The 23,445-nt window shown below is 39.1% G+C and overlaps 1 protein-coding gene across 1 annotated transcript in view; it reads right to left on the bottom strand.

Moving 5' to 3' along the window:
• Positions 1 to 22,119, bottom strand: part of TfIIB (transcription factor IIB) — a 77,462-nt gene extending 55,343 nt beyond the window's left edge. Inside the window, exons 1-5 of the mRNA XM_071692641.1 lie at positions 21,991 to 22,119; positions 12,737 to 12,847; positions 9,408 to 9,594; positions 4,899 to 5,012; positions 1,285 to 1,386 (exon numbers count right to left, since the gene is read on the bottom strand). Coding sequence (XP_071548742.1) covers positions 1,285 to 1,386; positions 4,899 to 5,012; positions 9,408 to 9,594; positions 12,737 to 12,847; positions 21,991 to 22,001 — 525 coding nt within the window. The 5' untranslated portion in view covers positions 22,002 to 22,119. The remainder of the gene's footprint in view (positions 1 to 1,284; positions 1,387 to 4,898; positions 5,013 to 9,407; positions 9,595 to 12,736; positions 12,848 to 21,990) is intronic.
• Positions 22,120 to 23,445: the final 1,326 nt, after the last annotated feature.

Raw genomic sequence — 23,445 nt, 5'->3', positions numbered from 1 at the left:
CAGTGTTCTTATAGAAGTGGTTGGGAATGTGTGGATCATGTGTCTGCGAATACTTAGAAAAACTGATGGATTTGTCCATGGCATTTATGGATCTGGAGAGGTTATAGGATAGGGTTGATAGAGATACTTTGTGGAAGGTCTTAAGAATATATGGTGTGGGAGGTAAGCTGCTAGAAGCAGTGAGAAGTTTTTATCAAGGGTGTAAGGCAAATGTACAAGTAGGAAGAGAGAAGAGTGATTGGTTCACAGTGAAGGTCGGTCTGTAGCAAGGGTGTGTGATGTTTAATTTCTTTATGGATGGCGTGGTAAGGGAGGTAAATGCAAGAATTCTGAAAAGAAGGGTGAGTATGCAGTGAGTTGGGAAGCGAGTCACTTGATGTTCGCCAATGATACAGCACTGGTGGCTGATTCGAGTGAGAAACTGCAGAAGCTGAAGTTGATGACTAAGTTTGGAAGTGTGTGAAAGGAGAAAGTTGAGGGTAAATGTAAATAAAAGCAAAGTTATTAAGTTCAGCAGGTTTGGGAGACAAGTTAGTTGGGATGTAAGTTTGAATGGAGAAAATTGGAGGAAGTGAAGTGCTTTAAGTTCAGCTGGGTTGGGGGACAAGTTAGTTGGGATGTAAGTTTGAATGGAGAAAAATTGGAGGAAGTGAAATGCTTTAGATATCTGCACTCTTCTCATCACATGAAAATGATGTAGCCCTGACCATTCTCCCATATCATACCCTCAACAGCCACATTACCCTCATTTCAGTTCATATCTCCAAGTGCCACAATATTATCACCTACATGAAAACTGACATAGCACTCTTTCAGTTCCTCCCAAAAAACAGCACCAATTTCTTCACTCCTCTTTCCATCTGGTCATAAGCACTAACAATAATTAACATCTCGTTTACTATCATTCCACCCAGCTTTATAAACTTTTTCTTTCCTTCATACATAAATTCACCATATCCCGCATCAGCAAGGTAGCGTTAAGAACAGAGGACTGAGCCTTAGAGCGAAATTCCTCACTTGGTGCCCTTCTCTGTTCCTTCTTTTGGAAAAGTAATAACTGGAAGGGAGGATTTCCAGCCCCCCATTCCCACCCCTTTTAGTTGCCTTCTACGACATGCAGGGAATATGTGGGAAGTATTCTTTCTCCCCTATCCCCAGTTCTGTCCCACTTTTCAAACTATTGGTATAAGACCAACAAATTTATTGATAAAAACAACAAAAATAACATTGTGTCAGATTACATTCAATAATACTTTCTAAGACAAAAGACTAGGGTAAACTTACCTTGAAAGTTCGTGGTACACCCTCCTGTCTGCAAGCAATATAGAGAGATGCAGAAGCAATGGCATCATTACTGCGGCCCTTCAGGTTCTTACCATCATGTACCTAAAGGACAAATGTTGATTAAGCAATGTTAAAGGCAAGATATTCTAGCAAGCAGATTACTACAGTTAAGAAACAGGAATGTTTTCAATTATTCACTGTAACAGTCAGCACTAAAGTCAAAAGTTAATTCCCTCTTCACACATAATAATACAAAGCCATATCCTCAGATTCCTTCTCTCACTGCCATCTGAAGTAAATGAATGCAACCTGAACAGCTGTTATCTGATCTACGAAACCCCTCAAATGAGGGACCATGCCCTGCATGCAACGGCATGCATTTACATACAGACGACAAAAACTAGCATCACTATACTTGCCATGGTGTCATGATAAGTGTGTGATAGCACCATGGTTTTGACCTATACATGACAAGATGATGAGGAGGATACAGTTAAATGCAGGTCTACAGTATGCTAACCTAACTAAACCAAAAATTAGGTGTATATACCCTACAAATACAATGAATTACAAAATGAAACACATAAAGGAAAACAGTTATCAACAGTGAATATGCTCTAACAAAAGATGAAATATTATACCATTATCATTTACAAATCAACAAAAACTAAAGTAGATCAGTGCTGTAACCTGCTTAGAAATGGAATTACACAACTTATGATACATGAAAAGGAAAGAAAAGGTGTCAAATCTATAATTAAGCAACTATGACATAATTGCTAAAACAATTTAAATTGTGCAGAACTTTAAGGATATCTATTCTGTAAGTATGAAGCAGCTCACAAACCTGCCAAAAGCTCTAAAAATACCATAATAACCGCAGTAATCTTTGATAACTGCTACTAGTATCAGTGTGGGGGATTATTTAAGACCTCTAATACTGTCTGGACCATAAACCAATCACTCATAGCAAGATCAGCAAACACAAGATGAGGTAAAGAAAAAAAAGGCAAGAAAACGAAAACCCCAGAAACCTAATATCTACGTAAGTGATGGAACTTGCGAAGGACCCAAATCATAGGATAACACAATTAAAGCTACAGTTAGGAAAACTAAAGAAGCATTTCAAGGGCCATGAAGGGAGTCACAAGACTAAAGAGAAACAGAAACAAAATTTAGGGGATGGTCCCACGGAGATACTAAATCAAAGGAAAGAAGATGGAGTCTGAAGGTGAAGTCTGATGTGTCTTCCCCATATGTACTAGAGGCTGTACTAGAGGGAAAATTTGTTGGCAATACTGGTTAAGGAATTGCAGGAGCAACACAAGGACACTTTCAAACAGAAGACAGGACAAAGGAGCACAATGAATCGATTGGAATAATATCAAAAGATGTTCAGGTAGAAAAAAGGACAAAAACAAACACAGAGACTGATGAAAGTTGAGGCCTGGGAAGTTAAGGAGCATAATCAGAAGCAGATCAACAGACTGTAATGAGTGAGGGAAAGGAACATTGACTCGGAGTGACAAAAACAGAGGTACACAGGAAATTGAGCAAAGTTGAAAAAGTAATGTATATTGTTAGAGATGAAACACTCCTAGAGATATATGGACTAGTTGACAGTCAGCTAGCATTTGCAACATATGAGAGCACGGAACAAGTATAGCAGATATCAAAAAGGAGGAAAAAAAACCTTGAAAAGAATATTGTGTACAAGGTAGCTAGAAATCCAAAACTAACCCTCAGGAGCCAGTTGTCAATTTAGGAGCAACTAATCAGGCAATGGGATTCAGAGGGGAAATATTGTATAGGATGATGGAAGGATATATGAGGAACTGAATGGCAAGTTCACAAGTGTTTTCACAGTGGAAGACACTATAGCCCTTACAACAGTGAGATGGAATGTGAAGTCTCGAAAAGATATAAAAAGAATATTAAAAGTACTTGACCCGTACAAGGATCACACACCAGATGAAATTTCATTGCATGTGCTAAAGACATGTGCAGATAGGCTTGATACACCACTTTAATTACTGTTCAAAGTGTCACTGGAGAGAGGTATAGTGCTAAGGGAATGAAAACAGGCAAACTTCATACATATATTCAAGAAGAGACTGAGAACAGGCACTAAACTACTGAAAGGTCTAACTAACTAGAAAGCAAGTGGATGACTTTCTGCAGAGGAGAAATTTCCTAAGTGAGAGCCAACAAGGTTTTAAGGAGCAGAGGTCATGTGCAACTGACCTCTTAAAAGTTTTACGAGAGACTGAGGTCAGTCCTGGACAAAAGAGAAAGCTGGGTGGACGGTCTGTATCTGGACTGCCAGATAATAGGCTGATTATGAAGCTAGGTCTCCAAGCAGAAATAAGGAGAAAACTCCTTCATTGAATAAAAGATTATCTTGGGTGAGAACAAAGGAAACATGTCAGAGGAGCCTTTTCCATATGGGCTGAGGTGACCAGCGGAGTGCACAGGATTCAGTTCTAAAACCATTACTCTTCTTTATCATTGGCTTGCCTGAAGATATGGAATCCTACCTGAATGTTTGCAGGTCATGAAGGAAGTGGAAAGCAAAGATAAAAGGGGACCTTACAAAGGTTCCAAAGCTGGCCTGAAATGAGGATGATGAAATTCAACCCTAACACATGTAATGAGGATGGGACAATGCAAAAGATTGTTTCAATATGATTATTACCTAGCAGGAAGTACACTTCAACATTCTGATTGTGAGAGGGACTTGGGAGCAGATATCATCCCTAACCTGGACATCATCCCTAACCTGTCACCGGAGTCCCATATTAGAAAAATGGCTAAGAAAACAAACTGTTTGAAGGCAAATATCAAAACAACTTTCAAGTATATGGATAAAGAAATATTTAACAAGTTATTTATCTGCTACATAAGGCCAAAACTTGAATACACTTCTCACATTTGGTCACTACAACTGAAGCAGCAAAAAAACTTACACACAAGGTCCAGAAGAAGGCAGAGGGTAACCAACTTATGGAAACTTAGCTACAGAGAGAGGCTGGAAGGCAGAATACTGAAGGATGACCTGATCACAACCTTCAAGTTTTTAAAAGAGTTTAACAAAGTGGGCAGTGCTTTGAGAGATGTAAGGTTAGAGCAACCAGAGAATATAACTTGAAATTAAGTAGATATATGTAAGAAACTTGTAAATAAGGATGTACAGAAATACTTTTATAATATAAGGGATAGACGATTACAAAAGACTGATGAAGGGCATGACTAATGCAGACAGCATATATAAATTCAGGAGGTTGCGTGACACCAGAAAGTGTTCCAGAGATGGGGCCTCGAGTGTAAAAGTCCCTTCCTATAACGTACATATATGTAGTTAGTATGTGAAGTGTCCTAAAGTGACAAAATAACATAGTAAATAAGAAATTAATGCATGTTCTTTGATTTACATTTCCTTGTCCTTTTTCATACATGTACCTTTTGAAAACATTACATAGCATTTTGTTTGTATGAATATGCACTTGGTAAAGGATGTCAAAAAATATAATTATACATTCTAAGGCATATTTACTATGGTTATCCCATAAACAGAACTGTAGAAAACTTGATTAATTTGGTCATATTCAACTCACCTGCTTAAATAAAACATTTGCCCTATCAACAATAGTCTTAGGAAGGTTGATCTTATCGGCCATGTTGCTAATTTCACGGAAGGCATTAATGAGAGCTCTGTCTGAACTGCTCATCTGAAACAAACAAGATAAAAATAAGAAGCACAGTAGTGTAGCAAATTGGAAATCTGCCCACTTTCCATCAATAACAAAAATTCGATTCCTTTGTGATGATTGGAGCAAACCATTACAAGAGGAAATTTTGCAAAAAGAGAAGTAAGTCCCCTCTGACCCTGCTAGCCACTAAAAATTCAGGAAGAGGATCTCCAACCTGAATGCTTTAGGAACAAGCAGTGTCTGAATTATGAATTCTTTGGAATATAAATGGAGATAGCAATAGAGTGCATTAAGTATGGTGGCTAGTGACAAACCTGTTTGAGGATTCATCAAGTATGGTGGCAAGTGACAAACCTGCTTGAGGATGATACCGTGCTGTTCGTTGAGAGTGAAGAGGAGTTGCAGAAGGTTGTAAGAATTTTATGATGTGTGTGAGCACAGGCAACTGAAGATAATTGTAAGTAAAAGTAATGGTGTCTGAAAGGAAACAGAGTGAAAGTATAGATTATGCAAAGCCCTATACAGTGAGAGAAGAAAGTGTACTAAACTGTGTTACATATATGGGGGGATAAAGAATGGAAGAGTTTAAGTATTTGGGAGCTGTCATTGGTAAGGTTGGTGATTTGAAAGGAGAGATAGGGGAGAGAGCAGTTCTGGGCAGAAGTCACTGGGTCCCTTAACAGAATAATGAAGGGCACACTTAAGTATCGAAATGAAGAAAGGTCTAAGGGACAGCACAATCCTCCAGATTGAGACCCGTGCAACCAAAATATGGATGTGGGATGAGTCAGAGAGGTCAAGAATCCAGGCTTAGGAAATGAGGTATTTGAGAGGAACAGCATGACTAGATGCAATGAAGGAATAAGAGGGGAGGGGTGTATAAGAGATTCGGTATGGCAGGAAATGGAAAGGTAATGAGTTATGGAGTGGTAGAGTGCATGAAACACTGCGTGGGTTTAGGCATGTGGAAAGAATGCAAGATGGATTCGGAGTTTACAGGGAAAGTGTGTGATAGTATGATTAAACGGGTTGTACGACAGGAAGACCACCTGTGACATGGGTAAATAGAGCGGAAGATGACCGGAGGGAAAGAGGAGGGGGAAGAATGCATGGAATGGTGTAAGGGAGAGAGTAGTAAGAGCAGGGATCAGTGGAGACTCTTCTGCCATAGCCATTCCCTTAATGGGTGTTCCAAGGTGGAATGGGCATCTTTATGGTGTAATCATACTGATGTCCAAACATTTTATGACTTTAACTGCAGTACTAATTACACAATGTAGTTTTTAAATATCTGGGTGTAATGTGCATACGTATACACAATATGAAATATCAAAAAAACATATTCATAGCACTTTCCCTAAAGTCTTCCTTCTATCTTTACAAAAAAAATGCAATATAACCAAAAGTATAGTTGATGATTACAAAGATGAAGTGCTACGAGTGGCTTCTTTCATGCCAGCCACTACATGTGCATCCTTGTCCACCTGTGATAGGCCATTATTCACTTCCACATTAAAAAACTCGTACACAAGCTTATCGAGACTGGCTAGTCTAGCTCCATGCATTGTTCAACACTCAGCAATGCCCTTACTCATGTCCCTCTCAGATTAAATCTTTAACAGATTTTCACAGATTCCAGATACCACATTTGGTCTTGCTACCAACAGTATAACATTATTTCAGATTGCTTAGTGACCCACCCATAAGTTCTTTTGGTTGAATTTCACCTTTCCGCATAATGGGAAGAAAAATGTTTCCTCTTCACAACACTACACACAGCAACATCACATGGACATTTGTTGGATACCACTTTATGAGCAAAATAAGGCCATGAACCAAAGAGATCTGAGAAAAGCACAAAACAACACCACCTCAAATTCAGTACAGGAGAACAATGACACTACTGTGATGTGTGTTACAGCAGCACAAGAAAAACAAATTTGTAACCTCTGAAACTCAAGCACAAATTTGGAAGGAATCTTAAATGCACAGGTATCCGAATTTTTGATGTTCTCTGAAAAAGATACTCAGACTGAATATCTTTCTTTCTTTCTTTTTCTTTTAAACTATTCGCCATTTCCCGCGTTAGCGAGGTAGAGTTAGGAACAGAGGACTGGGCCTTTTTTGGAATAACCTCACCTGGCCCCCTCTGTTCCTTCTTTTGGAAAATTAAAAAAAAAAAAAAAAAAAATATCTCCTACCATATATTTAACCCACCTGAGTGTTGGGAGGGTAACGGCTGCATAATGAACCAGCACTTCAGTGGTTGTCAATTTGCACTCCTCTGATCTAAATAGCTGTCTTTTCTTTCTGCCTCACCCACATGTGGACTACTGGCATTCTGTTCACAAATATACAATCTCTCCTCATCATATAACAACACACCTCATTCTTCACAACTCCATATTTTCCTGCAGTGAGCACTATGTGCAAACCCTGCCTTTTAGCAAAATGGTAGGAGTAATAAACAGTAGGAGTAGGTATGAAAATTTAGGCAGTAGCATTAGGTATAAGTAATAGGCAGGAATCTTAAGGACCATTAGGTAGAAGTAGTAGGCAAGAATATCAAGGAGCATTAGGTAGAAGTAGTCAGTAGGAACATTAAGTTAGAGCCTCTGCCAGTGGCCTGTTAAGGGTGAGGCACTAAAGGCAACAAAGCAGCACTGGAGTTCACAAGTTATGGAGACTAATGCCACAGCCACCCCCTTGAGGGGGTTCCAGTTGGGAAGAGGCATCAGAAATATACATATATACATAGATATTTAAATATGTGTACATTGAGATGTATAGGTATGTATATTTGCGTGTGTGGGCGTGTATGTATATACATGTGTATGGGGGTGGGTTGGGCCATTTCTTTCATCTGTTTCCTTGTGCTACCTCGCAAACGCGGGAGACAGCGACGAAGCAAAAAAAAAAAAAAAAAATAGATATATAAATATATTGATGTCAAAACCATCATACCTTACCTGACCTTACTTATACCTCCTATTGATCTCAGAGGCCCCCTACCCTACAAATTAAGGGAAGTAGTACCCATCACCCTATGCAGCTTTCAAACTGACCTACTTGTAGGTACTTGTGTAGGCTCTTTGTATGTTCCTCCACTTTTTTTAAAAGTCCAGTGTTTCTAAGTGCTGCATCTCTTACTGCACATATAACACCTTATGATTTCAGTGATATTACTCCAGTTTTCCACTATCTGTAATTACCCCACGATAAATTTCCATGAAAGAGTCCTGGTGTTATTCATAGCCATTCTAAAGACTCCTACAGCTTAAGGCTGCACTACTTCCAGTAGCAGGGGAAATGTAAACTCCTCTGGAGTGAAAAGTTCTTTCACCAGACTGTATTCTCAATGATACAGCCTTGCTAAACGTGACTTTTCGCTCACAGTATAACCTCAAACAGGTAAATTCCAGAAGTCTCTCTAGTCTTCCATGCCTATCATATACATACAGATCAGTTATGAAGTGCAGACTGGGAACTATGTCTTCCAGAATTTTCTAAAATTAAGATGCATATCCCACCTGTGCTGGAGATAAGAACAGCCTCAGTGTTTTCAGTTGCTACCCATTTCTTAGGTTTTCAACAGCAGCAGTGTGTACTGTCGAAGATCTATGCAAACTGTTCAATAATGCAATTTCACCCAAACTGAAAAGTCATGGGCAACCATCATTATTCTATTTGGGAGAGTATTAGTGACATGAAGCTCATCATCACTAGTTTTACCACTCTCATCTTAGGGGTCCATTAAATTTAGCCCCATACATTTTTGGAAGATACAACTGTTATATCTGAAGACAAAATCTTCAAACATTATTACTTTGAAGTCTTTGCATCATTCTCATGGTGTTCATTTGACCAGTATTTCATGCTCTTCTGTATTTCCTCACTTCTCTCATATCAGGCCCATAAATCCTTCTCTTTATACTGATGCCTCATTTATAGAGGATTGCTCCATCTTTGTATAAAGTACTGCTCTCACATCTGAGGAGGTTCTGGCCCTACATACTTACGATACAGAGTTGAATCTAAAGCAATGAAACCCATCAATTCTCTCAGTCTTTCCTTACAACTTGACCCACTTCCCTTATGCTGCTATATTGGTTCGTTTTACCTTTTCTATAGGCATCATTTTGGTTTTTGCTCCCAAGATTTGGCTGCTTGTGTGCTCCTTCCACTTGTGAGATCACATATTAGAAGTAACGCTGAGGCACATTACAGTTTAGCCACACACAAGCTTTCATGAGAAAATGGTACAATTACCCTTGAGCCTTAATAAGGTGATTGCTAACTCTGCGGCAAGCAGAAACCTATCAGTCTTGACTGACCACAAAATCTACGCCCATATCTGTCTGACAATGGATTCACTTAAAATACAATAAGAAACAGATTAAACCCTGAACTTACAGATCTTCGATTCTGGTATCTTGATCCACCAAAACCATCAAAAGCTGCACCGCCAGTTCCAGGTCCAATGATGGTTGAAAGATCTGAACCATTGAGAAGAGGATTTTCTGGCCCACCAACACGAGAGGGATCGTTGTTGGCTTTCTCATTGCTGAAAGTACGCCATTCTGATCCTACATCAATTACCCTGCGAATTAAAAACCTAAATCAAAACAAATTTGAAATTCCAAACTATGCCTTTGGAATTTCATTCACTTACAAAATTTCTGTTTTTGCAATACTTAAAATAAACATACCAAAAGAGAGTTTCCCCTTTTAGAAAGTTAAAATACAAGGAGGGGAGGGTTTCTAGCCCCGCACTCCCATCCCCTTTAGTGGCCTTCTATGACACATGAGGAATACATGGGAAGTATTCTTTCTCCCCTATCCCTAGGGATACAAGTAGGAAGACAGGAAAGTGATTGATTCTCAGTGAATGTTGGTTTGCGGCAGGGGTGTGTGATGTCTCCATGGTTGTTTAATTTGTTTATGGATGGGGTTGTTAGGGAGGTGAATGCAAGAGTTTTGGAGAGAGAGGCAAGTATGCAGTCTGTTGAGAGAGCTTGGGAAGTGAGTCAGTTGTTGTTCACTGATGATACAGCACTGGTGGCTGATTCGGGTGAGAAACTGCAGAAGCTGGTGACTGAGTTTGGTAAAGTGTGTGAAAGAAGAAAGCGGAGAGTTAATGTGAATAAGAGCAAGTTTATTAGGTACAATAGGGTTGAGGGACAAGTCAACTGGGAGGTAAGTTTGAATGGAAAAAACTGGAGGAAGTGAAGTGTTTTAGATATCTGGGAGTGAATTTGGCAGCGGATGGAAGTATGGAAGTGGAAGTGAGTCACAGGGTGGGGGGGGGGAGTGAAAATTCTGGGAGCGTTGAAGAATGTGTGGAAGGCGAGAACATTATCTCGGAAAGCAAAAATGGGTATGTTTGAAGGAATAGTGGTTCCAACAATGTTATATGGTTGCAAGGCATGGGCTATGGATAGAGTTGTAAAGACGAAGGTGGATGTGTTGGAAATGAGATGTTTGAGGACAATATGTGGTGTGAGGTGGTTTGATCGAGTAAGTAATGAAAGGGTAAGAGAGATGTGTGGTAATAAAAAGAGTGTGGTTGAGAGAGCAGAAGAGGGTGTTTTGAAATGGTTCGGTCACAGGGAGAGAATGAGAGAGGAAAGATTGACAAAGAGGATATATGTGTCAGAGGTGGAGGGAACGAGGAGAAGTGGGAGACCAAATTGGAGGTGGAAAGAAGGAGTGAAAAAAATTTTGAGCAATAGGGGCCTGAACATACAGGAGGGTGAAAGGCGTGCAAGGAATAGAGTGAATTGGAATGATGTGGTATACCAGGGTCAACATGCTGTCAGTGGATTGAAACAGGGCATGTGAAGTGTCTGAGGTAAACCATGGAAAGTTTTGTGGGGCCTGGATGTGGAAAGAGAGCTGTGGTTTCAGTGCATTATACATGACAGCTAGAGACAGTGTGAACGAATGTGGCCTTTGTTGTCTTTTCCTAGTGCACATGCGGGGGGAGGGGGTTGTCACTTCATGTGTGGCGGGGTGGCGACGGGAATGAATAAAGGCAGCAAGTATGAATTATGTACATGTGCATGTATGTATATGTCTGTGTATGTATATATATATGTATACGTGTATGGACGTGTATGTATATACACGTGTATGTGGGTGGGTTGGGCCATTCTTTCATCTGTTTCCTTGTGCTACCTCGCTAATGCAGGAGACAGCGACAAAGTATAATAATAATCAAAAGAGAGATGCAGGGGTTGAAAAGAGGGCAAATGAGAGTTGGGGGAGTTGGAGTAAGTAAGTATCAGTAAACTTTGAGTGGAATACAATGCTTTGGAGGGACTTTAATAATGTGCAAAACACTGGAGAACAAATGGGAACATCAGTGAAAAGGGCAAAGCAAGAAGTGGTAGCAGGTAGTGATGAAGTGAGGAGATGGATATGGGGTGAGTATTTTGAGGGACTGTTGAGTATGTTTGATGATAGGGTAGCAGATGTTGTGAGTTTGGATCACAGCAGTATTCAAAACGAGAGTCATGGAGAGTGGTTTGGTGAAGAGAGAAGACATGGCGAAAGCTTTATATAAGATGAAATAAGGCAAGGCAGCTGAAGTGGTAATAATGCAGATGAATTTCTTAAGAAAGGGGGTAACTGTGCTGTTGACTGGTGGAATGCATGCATAGTGCCACTGTATAATGGCCAGGAGGTCACATTACAAAAGTATAAGTATGCTGAGAGTAAATGGTACATTGTATGGGATAGTAGTAATTGATAAATTGAAGGAATGTACAGAGCATCAGATTTAGGAAGGAAAGTGGTAGAGAATATGTGGATAAGATGTTTGCTTTCAAGAATGTGAGAAATACTTAAAGAAACAGAGAATCCCATATATGATATTAATGGACCTGGAGAAAGCATATGACAAGAGCTGATAGAGATGCCTTGTGATAGGTCTTAAAAAGATATGGTAAGAGAGGGAAGCTGCTAGAAGTAGTGAGAAGTTTCTATCAAGGATGTAAGGCATGTGCATGAGTGGAAAGAGAGGAGAGTGAGTGGTTCCAAATGAAGACTAGTCTGCAGTGGGGGAGGTGTGATGTCACCATGGTTGTTTAATCTGTTTATGGATGGGGTGGTGAGGGAGGTAAATGCAAGAGTCTTTGGAGTGAGGGAGGAGTATGCAGTCCGTAGGGGATAAGAGGGCCTAGGGAGTGAATTAGTTGTTGTTTGCTGATAATACAACACTGGTGGCCGATTCAAAGGAGAAACTGCAGAAGATGGTAATTGAGTTTGGAAAAGTGTGTGAAATGAGGAAGTAGAGTAAATGTGAGTAAATGCAAAGTTATTAAGTTTAGCTGGGTTGAGTGATATATTAGTTTGGGTGTTAGCTTGAATGGAGAAATAAAGGAGGATGTGAAGTGTTGTATATACCTGGGAGTGGATATGGCAACAAATGGAACCATGAAGCAAAAGTGAGTCATAGAGTGGGTGAGAGAGAAAAAGGTTTCAGGAGCACTGAAGAATATGTACAAGAGAAATTGCTATCTGGGAGGGCAAAAATGGATATGTTTGAAAGTATAGTAGTTTCAGCAAAAATAATTTTACATGGATACAAGGCATGGGCTATAGATGATTTCAGTTGACATTTATGGGTTTGTTTAAATTTGGAGGAGTACAAATCAACCTAATATTTCAATACCACTAGCCCTATTTTTTTCATATCAATCTACAAAATGGATGCATTTGAAAAGTCAGCTATATCCCACCTGTCACCAACCACCAGGCCACACTCTGAGCATATCTGGTCTCCTGCTCGATAATCTTCAATGAGATGAGCTTCAGGATGTTGTGGGCAGCACACTTCATTGAATCGTCCTCTGAAAATAAGTTTCTAAGATAGAGATTTTGACATTAACTGTACCCACTTACATGAATTTCCCTGATGAACCAAAACTAAATGTGCATGCAAAATCTGTTCCTATTAAACATAATTGCCCTTCCTGCCTTTGCAAGGTAGCATTAGGAACGAATAAAAAAATGGCCTCATATAAACATACTGTGTACATTCACCAGGTATCATGTACAAAGCACCAAAACCACAATGGAGCTCCACAGACTAACACCATTGTTTACCTTGTCCACTTCAAATGCCCTTGTTTAGACCATTAAGAGCAAACTGTCACTCCTTGTACACTGCAATGATCAATTCATCCCATCCAATGCAAGCCATTTACCCTCCTGAATGTTAAGGGCTGATACCACAAAACCTACTTGGTTCCATCCTCAGTCTCCCCCTCCCCCTTTTTCCTTCCACTTATGACTGACAAATACTCTGAATTAGTCTTACTTCACCTATCCTCTTCAAATGTCCCAACGTTTTCCATATAACCTGGTCAGCCTTCTTAATCTAACTGTACTCACAACAACAACTCTTTCTCAAAGTTCTATTCCATCCACCATCACCCACCTAATAACTCATATTTTTGTCATGCATTTCCTTTCCAACAAGTCCACTGTCTTCCTTTCTTCTCCATTCAAAACCCAAGATTCACATCTATACAACACAGTCAGATGTTGAGTCCTATACCTTCATATAAGTCCATCTTTGTTCCAAAAGACACAACTTTCATTACACACATTTCACAGTGCACCAAGAACCTTAGTACCATTTTTCCACCTTACAACTCACTTCAGCCCCAAATGTTCCACTTCCATCTGCTTTCTCCAGGTTATCACCATTCAAATTTACACTCACACCATCCTGTCTCACCTCCTAGCTTCACCTCACTCATCTCTTATTTTTGTTAACATACTCTCATCTTTCTCTAATACTCCATCAACAGCTTCTGCAGTTTCTCTCTGAACTCTACCACCATTGCCATGTCATCTTCATCTAGTAAAAATATTACATTATGCATCCATCTATCAACTACCTGTAAGGCTATTCCCATTTAAATGGGATGGATCACAGGCATAAAAACTTTTCATTCAATCACACATATCCTAAACTCATTGTTAGTGTGCTAATGCAAACAAAGGCTGCCACATTAATATCAAACCATCTTAATTTTCACCATGAACAACATTCTAATTCATCATGCAAGACTAATGCCTCAATTCACAAATCCATCTTCAGTCATCCTCATCTGAAACACCTCCAGTCTAAAATAATTCAGAGCATTAGTCCAACCCTTGCAAGATCTAACTCTTCTCATAACATAAACCACAAACTCACTGATCTTTTTCACCAAGCAAATTCATCATACCACTTCAGAATGGTTTTTCAAGTCTTTCTAACAATTTCCACAATAATGAAGTTAACATTCTCAATGGCCACAACATTTTTTTACAACAGAATTTAAATGAGTTTTAACAAAGAGCAAGAAACCATAACCTACTATGTTTTCCCTATCCCTATCAAACAGGATGTATTCTGGAATTGGGTATTCAGTTAGGAAATATCTAATGTTGATATCTAACCAAGAATCCAAAACAGCAATCACGTCATAATTTCCTTCTAATGTTGTTGTCTTGAGACTGGTGAGGAACTGAATAGCAAGTTTAAAAGAGTTTTCCAGTGAGATGGAATGAAGGGGAGTTGGTCCTGGAAATAGTTGATATCTGGGAAAGATACTAACAGAATATTACAAGAACTTGACCCAAACAAGAGTCATGGTCCTGATAAAATTTCATCATGTGTGCGAAAGAGCTGTGCAAATATGTTTGATAGACCACTTGAATTACTGTTCAAGATGTCACTGAAGAAAGGCTGCCACGGGAATGGAAAAGGGCAAATGTTGCACCTATATATATATATATATATATATATATATATATATATATATATATATATATATATATATATATATATTTTTTTCAAACTATTCACCATTTCCCGCGTTAGCGAGGTAGCATTAAGAACAGAGGACTGGGCCTTTGAGGGAATATCCTCACCTGGCCACCTTCTCTGTTCCTTCTTTTGGAAAATTAAAAAAAAAATACGAGAGGGGAGGATTTCCAGCCCCCCGCTCCCTCCCCTTTTAGTCGCCTCCCACGACATGCAAGGAACACGTGGGAAGTACTCTTTCTCCCCTATCCCCAGGGATAAGAAGAGACTAACTTTGGTACATTATACACAACAGCTATTGACTAGATGCATGCAATGAGACACTTGTTTGTTCCTGATGCTAAATAATGAAAGTGGGAAAGGCAAATAGGTGTAAAAATAAGAAAAAAAATTTTGTTTTTACTTACTTACGTGAGTAAAAACAATATACATACATATATACATATATATATATATATATATATATATATATATATATATATATACATATAATCTATCTATTTATTTATTTTGCTTTGTTGCTGTCTCCCGCGTTAGCGAGGTAGCACAAGGAAACAGATGAAAGAATGGCCCAACCCACCCACATACACATGTATATACATACATGTCCACACACGCATATATACATACCTATACATTTCAACATATACATATATATATACACACACAGACATATACATATATACACATGTACATAATTCATATTGTCTGCCTTTATTAATTCCCATCGCCACCTCGCCACACGAAATAACAACCCCCTTCCCCCCTCATGTGTGCGAGGTAGCGCTAGGAAAAGACAACAAAGGCCCCATTCGTTCACACTCAGTCTCTAGCCGTCATGTAATAATGCACCGAAACCACAGCTCCCCTTCCACATCCAGGCCCCACAGAACTTTCAATGGTTTACCCCAGACACTTCACATACATATATGAACTAAGCCCAGGAATAGGGGCTGAACCATGGAACAGTCTCATTAAGGAGCATGGTATGTTAAGGTTCTAGAAAAGATTATCATAAAAGCAAGTGTATGGTTCTCTGTGGAGAAGAAATTTCCTAAGTGAGTAACAGCATGGTTTTAAGGAAAAAAGGTCATGTGTAACTCATCTCTTTAGAATTTTACGAGATAGTAAGCTTAGTCCTAGACAAAAAAAGAAGAGAGAGTGGACTAGCTGTATCTGGACAGCCAGAAGGCACTTGACAATGTACCACATAAGAGGCTGATTATGGAGCTAAATCATAATGCAGGAAAAAGGGAAACTCCTTCATTAAACATTATTCCAGTTAGATGAAACAAAGGATGCAAGTCAGAGGAGCCTTTTCTGGTATGATTTTTAATAACATAAAATAGCTGATAGCAATAATCAAGGAAGTGTTGTTCAGTGAAACAAATTATAGTAATACATTTTTGCAGGTAGAAAAAATTTCATCATTGTAAATTTAAGTCAGTGCTTTAGCAAGGAGGTAAACCTAAAAAGGTAGTTTCATCAACTAGTGAATACCCCTGATGAATTTAAATATACACAGATGACGACAAAAGGCGACGGGAGCGGGGGGCTAGAAACCCTCCCCTCCTTGTATTTTAACTTTCTAAAAGGGGAAACAGAAGATGGAGTCACGTAGGGAGTGCTCATCCTCCTCGAAGGCTCAGATTGGGGTGTCTAAATGTGTGTGGATGTAACCATGATGAGAAAAATGGAGAGAGGTAGTATGTTTGAGGGAAGTAACTTGGATGTTTTGGCTCTGAAATGAAATGAATCTCAAGGGTAAAGGGGAAGAGTGGTTTGGAAATGTTTTCGGAGTAAAGTCAGGGGTTGGTGAGAGGACAAAAGCAAGGGAAGCAGTAGCACTACTCATGAAACAGGAGTGGTGGGAGTATGTGATAGAGTGTAAGAAAGTAAACTTTAGATTGATATGGGTAAAACTGAAAGTGGATGGAGAGAGATGGGTGATTATTGGTGCCTATGCACCTGGGCATGAGAAGAAAGATAACGAGAGGCAAGTGTTTTGGGAGCAGCTGAGTGAGTGTGTTAGTAGTTTTGATGCACGAGACCGGGTTATAGTGATGGGTGATTTGAATGCAAAGGTGAGTAATGTGGCAGTTTAGGGAATAATTGGTGTACATGGGGTGTTCAGTGTTGTAAATGGAAGTGGTGAAGAGAGCTTGTACATTTGTGTGCTGAAAAAGGACTGGTGATTAGGAATACCTGGTTTAAAAAGAAAGATATACATAAGTATACATATGTAAGTAGGAGAGATAGCCTGAGAGCGTTATTGGATTATGTGTTAATTGACAGGCATGCAAATGAGAGACTTTTGGATGTTAATGTGCTGTGAGGTGTAACTGGAGGGATGTCTGATCATTATCTTATGGAGGCGAAGGTGAAGATTTATAGGGGTTTTCAGAAAAGAAGAGAGAATGTTGGGGTGAAGAAAGTGGTGAGAGCAAGTGAGCTTGGGAAGGAGACTTGTGTGAGGAAGTACCAGGAGAGACTGAGTGCAGAATGCAAAAAGATGAGAGCAAAGGACGTAAGGGGAGTGGGGGAGGAATGGGATGTATCTAAGGAAGCAGTGATGGGTTGCACAAAAGATGCTTGTGGCATGAGAAGCATGGGAGGTGGGCAGATTAGAAAGGGTAGTGAGTGGTGTGATGAAGAAGTAAGATTATTATGCAAATGACTGGGAGATGTATAAAAGAAAGAGGCAGGAGGTCAAGAGAAAGGTGCAAGAGGTGAAAAAGAGGGCAAATGAGAGTTGGGGTGAGAGCATATTAAATTTTAGGAAGAATTAAAAGATATTTTGGAAGGAGGTAAATAAAGTGCGTAAGACAAGAGAACAAATGGGAACATCGGTGAAGGGGGCTAATGGCGAGGTAATAACAAGTAGTGGTGATGTAAGAAGGAGATGGAGTGAGTATTTTGAAGGTCTGTTGAATGAGCTAGATGATAGAGTGTCAGATATAGGGCGTTTTGGTTGAGTTAGTGTACAAAGTGAGAGGGTTAGGGAGAATGATTTGGTAAACAGAGAAGAGGTAGTAAAAGCTTTGCAGAAGACGAAAGCCAGCAAGGCAGCAGGTTTGGATGGTATTGTAGTGGAATTTATTAAAAAAGGGGGTGACTGTGTTGTTGATTGGTTGGTAAGGATATTTAATGTATGTATGACTCATGGTGAGGTGCCTGAGGATTGGCACAATGCATGTATAGTGCCATTGTGCAAAGGTAAAGGGGATAAAGGGGAATGCTCAAATTACAGAGGTATATGTTTGTTGAGTATTCCTGGGAAATTATATGGGAGGGTATTGATTGAGAGGGTGAAAGCATGTACAGAGCATCAGATTGGGGAAGAGCAGAGTGATTTCAGAAATGGTAGAGGATGTGTGGATCAGGAGTTAACTTTGAAGAATGTATGTGAGAAATACTTAGAAAAGCAAATGGATTTGTATGTTGCATTTATGGATCTGGAGAAGGCATGTGATAGAGTTGATAGAGATGCTCTGTGGAAGGTATTAAGGATATATGGTGTGGGAGGCAAGTTGTTAGAAGCAGTGAAAAGTTTTTATCGAGGATGTAATGCATGTGTACGAGTAGGAAGAGAGGAAAGTGATTGGTTCCCAGTGAATGACAGTTTGCGGCAGGGGTGCGTGAAGTCTCCATGGTTGTTTAATTTGTTTATGGATGGGGTTGTTAGGGAGGTGAATGCAAGAGTTTTGGAGAGAGGGGCAAGTATGCAGTCTGTTGAGAGAGCTTGGGAAGTGAGTCAGTTGTTGTTCACTGATGATACAGTGCTGGTGGCTGATTCGGGTGAGAAACTGCAGAAGTCGGTGACTGAGTTTGGTAAAGTGTGTGAAAGAAGAAAGCTGAGAGTAAATGTGAATAAGAGCAAGGATATTAGGTACAGTAGGGTTGATAGACAAGTCAATTGGGAGGTAAGTTTGAATGGAGAAAAACTGGAAGAAGTGAAGTGTTTTAGATATCACTTCCCATGGGACCAAACCATTTCAAAACACCCTCTTCTGCTCTCTCAACCACACTCTTTTTATTACCACACATCTCACTTACCCTTTCATTACTTACTCGATCAAACCACCTCACACCACATATTGTTCTCCAACATCTTAGTTCCAGCACATCTACCCTCCTCCGCACAACTCTATCTATGGCCCACACCTCGCAACCATATAAAATTGTTGGAACCACTATTCCTTCAAACATACCCATTTTTGCTTTCCAAGATAACGTTCTCGACTTCCACACGTTTTTCAATGCTTCCAGAACTTTTGCCCCCTCCCCCACCCTATGATTCACTTCCGCTTCCATGGTCCCATTCGCTGCCAGATCCACTCCCAGATATCTAAAACACTTCATTTTCTCATGTATTTTTCCATTCAAACTTATCTCCCATTTGACTTGACCCTCAACCCTACCGTACCTAATAGCCTTGCTGTTATTCACATTTACACTCAGCTTTCTTCTTTCACATACTTTACCAAATTGTCACAAGCTTCTGCAGTTTCTCACCGAATCAGCCACCAGTGCTGTATCATCAGCAAACAACAACTGACTCACTTCCTAAGCCCTCTCATCCACAACAGAGTGCATACTTGCCCCTCTTTCCAAAACTCTTCCATTCACCTCCCTAACAACCCCATCCATAAACAAATTAAACAACCATGGAGACACCACGCACCCCTGCCACAAACCAACATTCACTAAAAACCAATCACTTTCCTCTCTTCCTACATGTACATATGCCTTACATCCTCGATAAAAACTTTTCACTGCTCTAGCAACTTGCCTCCCACACCATATATTCTTAATACCTTCCACAGAGCATCTCTATCAACTCTATCATATGACTTCTCCAGATCCATAAAGCTACATACAAATCCATTTGCTTTTCTAAGTATTTCTCACATACATTCTTCAAAGCAAACACCTGATCCACACATCCTCTACCACTTCTGAAACCACACTGCTCTTTCCCAATCTGATGCTGTGTATATGCCTTCACCCTCTCAGTCAATACCCTCCCATGTAACTTCCCAAGAATACTCGACAAACTTATACCTATGTAATTTGAGCACTCACTTTTTTCCCCTTTGCCTTTGTACAATGGCACTATGCAAGCATTCCGCCAATCCTCAGGCACCTCACCATGAGTCATATATACATTAAATAACCTTACCAACCAGTCAACAATGCAGTCACCCCCTTTTTTAAAAATTCCACTGCAATACCATCCAAACCTGCTGCCTTGCCGGCTTTCATCTTCCGCAAAGCTTTTACTACCTCTTTTCTGTTTACCAAATCATTCTCCCTCACCTTCTCACTTTGCACAAGACCTCGACCAAAACACCCTATATCTGCACATTCAACAAACCTTCAAAATACTCACTCCATCTCCTCACATCACCACTACTTGTTATCACCTCCCCATTAGCCCCCTTCACTGATGTTCCCATTTGTTCCCTTGTCTTATGTGTAAAATAAAGAAATATGAAATTACACAGAGCTAAGGTGTTTATATACCTGATTCTTAATACAGAATGGTTATGCAATAGTTAGAGGGGAAAATGTGTAAAAAGGAGGAGAGTTCTGCAACTTTGTCATGCAAACGATGGAGGACCCAAACTGATCAAGCCCCTTTTGGCTGGCCTCCTCACAGAAAACATGATTAATCTCTACATACATTACTGTAGTCAAAATGTACCAATCATACCTATGACTGAGCAACCTACTTGCCAAAGAATGTTAAAAAGATGACAAACCAACTAGCCATTTGTATGACCATCAGCCTCTTATACACTGACAGTGCATGCGATCCACTTCAGCAGACCAATTTAACAGGGTAAATCTTTAATCTACTTCAGCAGATCATTTTAACATTGGTAAATCTTTACATCTCTGATACTACAGGAGACTAGGTGAGGTTTTCATAGGTTTAGCTGATTTTTCTATAGTGTTTTACCTATAAAATCCTGTATTTTTTCCCTAATAAGCATAGACCTTACCTAATACTGCAGGATAAAATATACTGCTCCAAATCATCCTTTGAATACCTTGCTGTATTCCCTACACACTACTTTAGTCATGAACAAAATCCCAAAAGATCCAAAGCTTCTTTTGATTATATGGTTACATATGTAATTACCAAGTTCTTAAAACTCAACCTTTCACATAACTCACATCAACATGGGAGAGTTAATACCAACCCCTCAGAAAGTTCTATATTCAATCTAGATTTTGCAATGCAGTCATAATGTACCTTGTAAAGGCATTGTCTATATTACCAACATATCACCACTGGTAGATCAAGCAGTATTATGCTGAAATTTTCTTTATCCTTACTTTATTACCAGACAGTTCGATTATTCTTTGATGAAAAAGTTTCTGAAAACTCCAATTCATGATAATATCAGTTATCATGAGCTTTAAATTTCCATTTCATTAATTCTACCACAGTCAAGGAGATCTAATCCATTAATTCTTGAAGCACAGAAAGAACGTTGGATTAAAACTATCAATTATCCTTTCCTTACCTAACTCCTAACCAAAGGGCTCTACCCTAAGCCCTCCCCGACCCCAACATACCTATAGGAAATCATACCATATAAAACAGGACAATATTATAAATCCAGAAATAAAAGTGACAGGGGAAAATAAACAATGTCGGGATAATGGGGTTCAACCCGCTGGTGACGAAATATATGTCTAATTTACTCACAAAATAACCACTGTATACCTTGAAACTACTCCAGCATCTGATAAATCACGCAACTTGCCCAGTCAACTAGATCTTTCCATCCATCTTGTGCTTTGTATCACAACCCCAATGAAATCTACAATTGAATTCTTATGGCTTATATTACGTCGGATCTATTTTTCTTCTTTCACTCTCAGTATAGGTATTTTCTGTGCACGTGTTCAGTCAACGAACAGCTGCAAACATGTCTGTATAGGAATCGGCGTCTATGTGACTAACAAATGGGACTGGGTTGAGCCAGACGCTGGCTGCAGAATAACGGATGTGGGTGTCTTTTCTTTGTGCCACAGCGCGACAGGAGCTTCACTATATTATAGATTTGTACTTTAGTACCTCGTGGATCACATTATCAAACAGATGAAGACCCCATTCTAAATCAACAGGAAGACAACTTATCAGAATGGTAAACATACCTGTTCGCCATGTTTACGTCAAACGAAACTGACTCCAGTCCAAGGACGATTTGACGAAATCCAAATGCATACGTTTCTTTAATGCTTGTATGCTTATTCAAGAATGATGCAGACTTGCCGAGTGCTATTTTTTTTTCAATATCTTGATTGATAGAATTGGAGTGAAAAACAATCTTAGACCGTTAAATAGCAACAAAATGATTTACATTAAATAACAACCGACAACTCAACATTTCAAGTGAAAGATTCATTCTTTTACGGCGCCAATGTTTCGAGCTTTAAGATATATATAATGAAAAAGAAAACAAAAAGCAGACTAAATGATACAATCAAATATTTCTATTTTTAGAAAATCGTTTACACATACAGAATCAAATAAAAAAAACTTTTTTGTATGACAAACTGTGTTTATCACTTGAGATCATTTCACTTCAGTCCAAGTTATATTTTGGGAGGTGTATACCTTGGCAGGGCACTTCCATTTTTCTGTTAATGTATCAAATTTAGTGTATTCTGGCCTGTTATGTATAGGTATTTTGAAAGTTTATTCTTTTCATTGTCGTCTTTCCTCCTGTCCTTTTTCGCTTAATTTCCAACATTTATAGATTAATTCTTTCTCATCTCCCACATTCTTATTCCTAAATACGAGTTGTCCAATCAATATATTTTGTTCTTTGCAAGGTTGTTACAATTCTGGCTTCCGTCTTGTTTCATTGAATGATAGGTCATTTGTTCTAAATTTATACTGTATTACAGATGGTGGCCCATTATCATATAATTTTTCTTTAATATATTCCTTCCATTTCCGATAGACTTTCATTTTCTTTTTGTCTCCCATCTCCCCGCTCTATTTTTCTGTATCATATTTTATTTTTGTTTACATTGTTTGTATCATTTTGTGAAGCTTACAATATCATATCTATGTTTCCTGAAGTTACGTTTCTGTCCTTTTTTTTTATCCATTTCCCTTTCCTTTCCGCTCCCATTTCCTATCCCATTCTTGTAAGTAGTGCATTACCATTTTCTCTCATTATATACTGAATGTACGTTATATGTGCTGCAAGTTGTTAGCTGAGGCACCTATTTCTCTTACTGTGGCCTCATGAGTATATTTTGATGTTCCTGGGATTTGTCTATTTATAGCACTTTTTTACTTTCTGTGGAGCATCTATTTCTATATGTTTTGTCATTTGTTTCTTGCACGTGAGGAATTTTACTTCTCATATGATTTCTTTATATATTCAATTTTATTTGTATTACAGTATTTTGTTCCTTGTTTCGCTTTCAAGTTAACAGTATGTTTCTGTTCAGCTGGAAAATACATTCCAGTATTACTTTCATTTTTTACCTTGAGATTCCTTACATCTTTATTTTCTGTTTCCTCATTCCACATTATATCTACATCATTCAATTTTTTTGGGGGTAAATACCACTCCAACAATTAATTTACTCACA

Source organism: Panulirus ornatus, chromosome 1 (assembly GCF_036320965.1).
Source record: "Panulirus ornatus isolate Po-2019 chromosome 1, ASM3632096v1, whole genome shotgun sequence".
Taxonomy (NCBI): domain Eukaryota; kingdom Metazoa; phylum Arthropoda; class Malacostraca; order Decapoda; family Palinuridae; genus Panulirus; species Panulirus ornatus.
Note: the sequence above shows the minus strand (reverse complement) of the source record. Positions and strands in the feature narration are given on the sequence as shown.